General features: G+C 38.8%; 1 protein-coding gene across 1 annotated transcript in view; it reads left to right on the top strand.

Annotated features, from left to right (window-relative positions):
• The window catches only part of LOC105527011 (centrosomal protein of 76 kDa-like), a gene marked incomplete at its 5' end in the record, with an annotated part of 4371 nt that extends 2929 nt beyond the window's left edge, over positions 1–1442 (top strand). Inside the window, one exon of the mRNA XM_011963190.1 lies at positions 1052–1442. Coding sequence (XP_011818580.1) covers positions 1052–1270 — 219 coding nt within the window. The remainder of the gene's footprint in view (positions 1–1051) is intronic.
• Between the last annotated feature and the right edge of the window lie 367 nt (positions 1443–1809).

The raw sequence follows: 1809 nt of genomic DNA, 5'->3' as shown, positions 1-1809 counted from the left end.
CGTGCTACTGCACTCCAGCCTGGACAACAGCGAGACTGTCTCAAAAAAAAAAAAAAAAAATTGATGCCTTCTACTGTTCAGAACTATAGGTATGAGTGGAATCTATAGCCAATTTGCCTTGCAACATAAAAATTCATGATCTTTCTCACTATAATCAAATGTAAATAAGTGAGTTTTTTTTTTTCCTTGCTGAAGTATGGGACTATATTGGAAAAAGATGTTTTGGTTGTGGAGAAAGACATCAGTGGTTCTGAAAATTCAAACAGATGGTGTTTCTGTTGGCTGGGTTAGATCTTATGTCCTGAGGAGCCCTATCAGAGAGGGTAGGTCATCCCCAGATCTTGAATAGTAAGTGGCCCTTTTACAGTGCCGTACCAGTAACCATGAAGGTAAAGAGATGGTGGGCTTTGGTAATACTAACTGTAAAATCACAGTGGTAGACAGTCGTCATAGACCTATATATGCATACAAGTTATTCAGCACCAACACCAAGATATATCCTGTATTTAGAACGTAAAACTTTTTCTAGAGTGTTTTTTGAAATTTTGCTTTCTGTTGACGTGGTTAACAAATTATTGTTTCCTGTGGATCTCTAAATTTGAGGCCCTAACGGAAACAAACTAGAACCAAGCTATGATCATGTCTGTTATATCAGCCAATCAGAAGAGTTATTTGTTCTGTCTGGCTATATATTGTTAAATTCTATATGGTAATGTGAAAGAATACTTCAGCTTAGGGCACCTCTCCCTCCCCTACATACCTGCCCACATGTTTCCCAGAGGAGTTCTTATTGCCACAGCCTTTGGAGTAAAACAGCTCAGAGCTAGATAGCTGTAGCTCCTCAGTTTTCATCTATAAAATGAAAATAACAGAGATGAAGATTAAGGGAAATTATATACACAGCACTTTGCAGCCTAATACCAGATACAAGGTAAGCACTCAGTCAATGGTTTGCTGAATTATTTTACCCTACATTAATGTATCTGAAAAAAAATACTATAATTGGGGATGATTAGTATGTCATTACAGATGTTTTTCCCCTTTTCCCTAGGATGAAAATGGGATAAATAGACCAGTCTGTTCCTATGTTAAACCACTTCGAGCTGGACGACTTCTTGATACTCCAAGGCAAGCAGCAAGATTTGTGAATGTCCTTGGTTATGAACGAGCCCCTGTTATTGGAGGAGGAGGTAAACAGGAGCAGTGGTGCACTCTGCTGGCCTTTCTCTGTAGAAACAAGGTATTACACACACACAATAGAATTCAGTAGCAGTATATCATAGTTACTCTGAATTTGTAATCCATTTGTAAAATAATGCCTTAGGAAAATGTACATGTAGTCAGTCCTCTGTACCCACAGGTTCTGTATCTGTAGATTCAACCAACTGCAGATCAAAAATATTTATAAAAGTAAAAAATAACACAAAAATAATAGTACAAATATAAAACAATGGAGTATAACAACTGTTTATGTAGCATGTACATTGTATTGAGATTTTTAAGTAATTTAGAGGTGATTTAAAGTACATAGGAGGATGTGCTTAGGTTATATGTAAAATACCATTTTGGCTGTGCACAGTGGCTCATGCCTGTATCCCAGCATTTTGGGAGGCTGAGGCGGGTGGATCACCTGAGGTCAGGAGTTCACAACCAGTCTGGGCAACATGGTGAAACCCTATCTCTACTAAAATACAAAAAATTATCTGGGTGTGGTGTCACGTGCCTGTAATCCCAGCTACTCAGGAGGCTGAGGCAGAAGAATCGCCTAGACCTGGGAGGTGGAGGTTGCAGTGAGCCAAGATTGTGCCA

This window comes from Colobus angolensis, unplaced genomic scaffold, assembly GCF_000951035.1.
Source record: "Colobus angolensis palliatus isolate OR3802 unplaced genomic scaffold, Cang.pa_1.0 Scaffold6006, whole genome shotgun sequence".
Lineage (NCBI taxonomy): Eukaryota > Metazoa > Chordata > Mammalia > Primates > Cercopithecidae > Colobus > Colobus angolensis.
The sequence above is the reverse complement of the archived record's forward strand: the minus strand, read 5'-3'. Positions and strand labels throughout refer to the sequence as shown.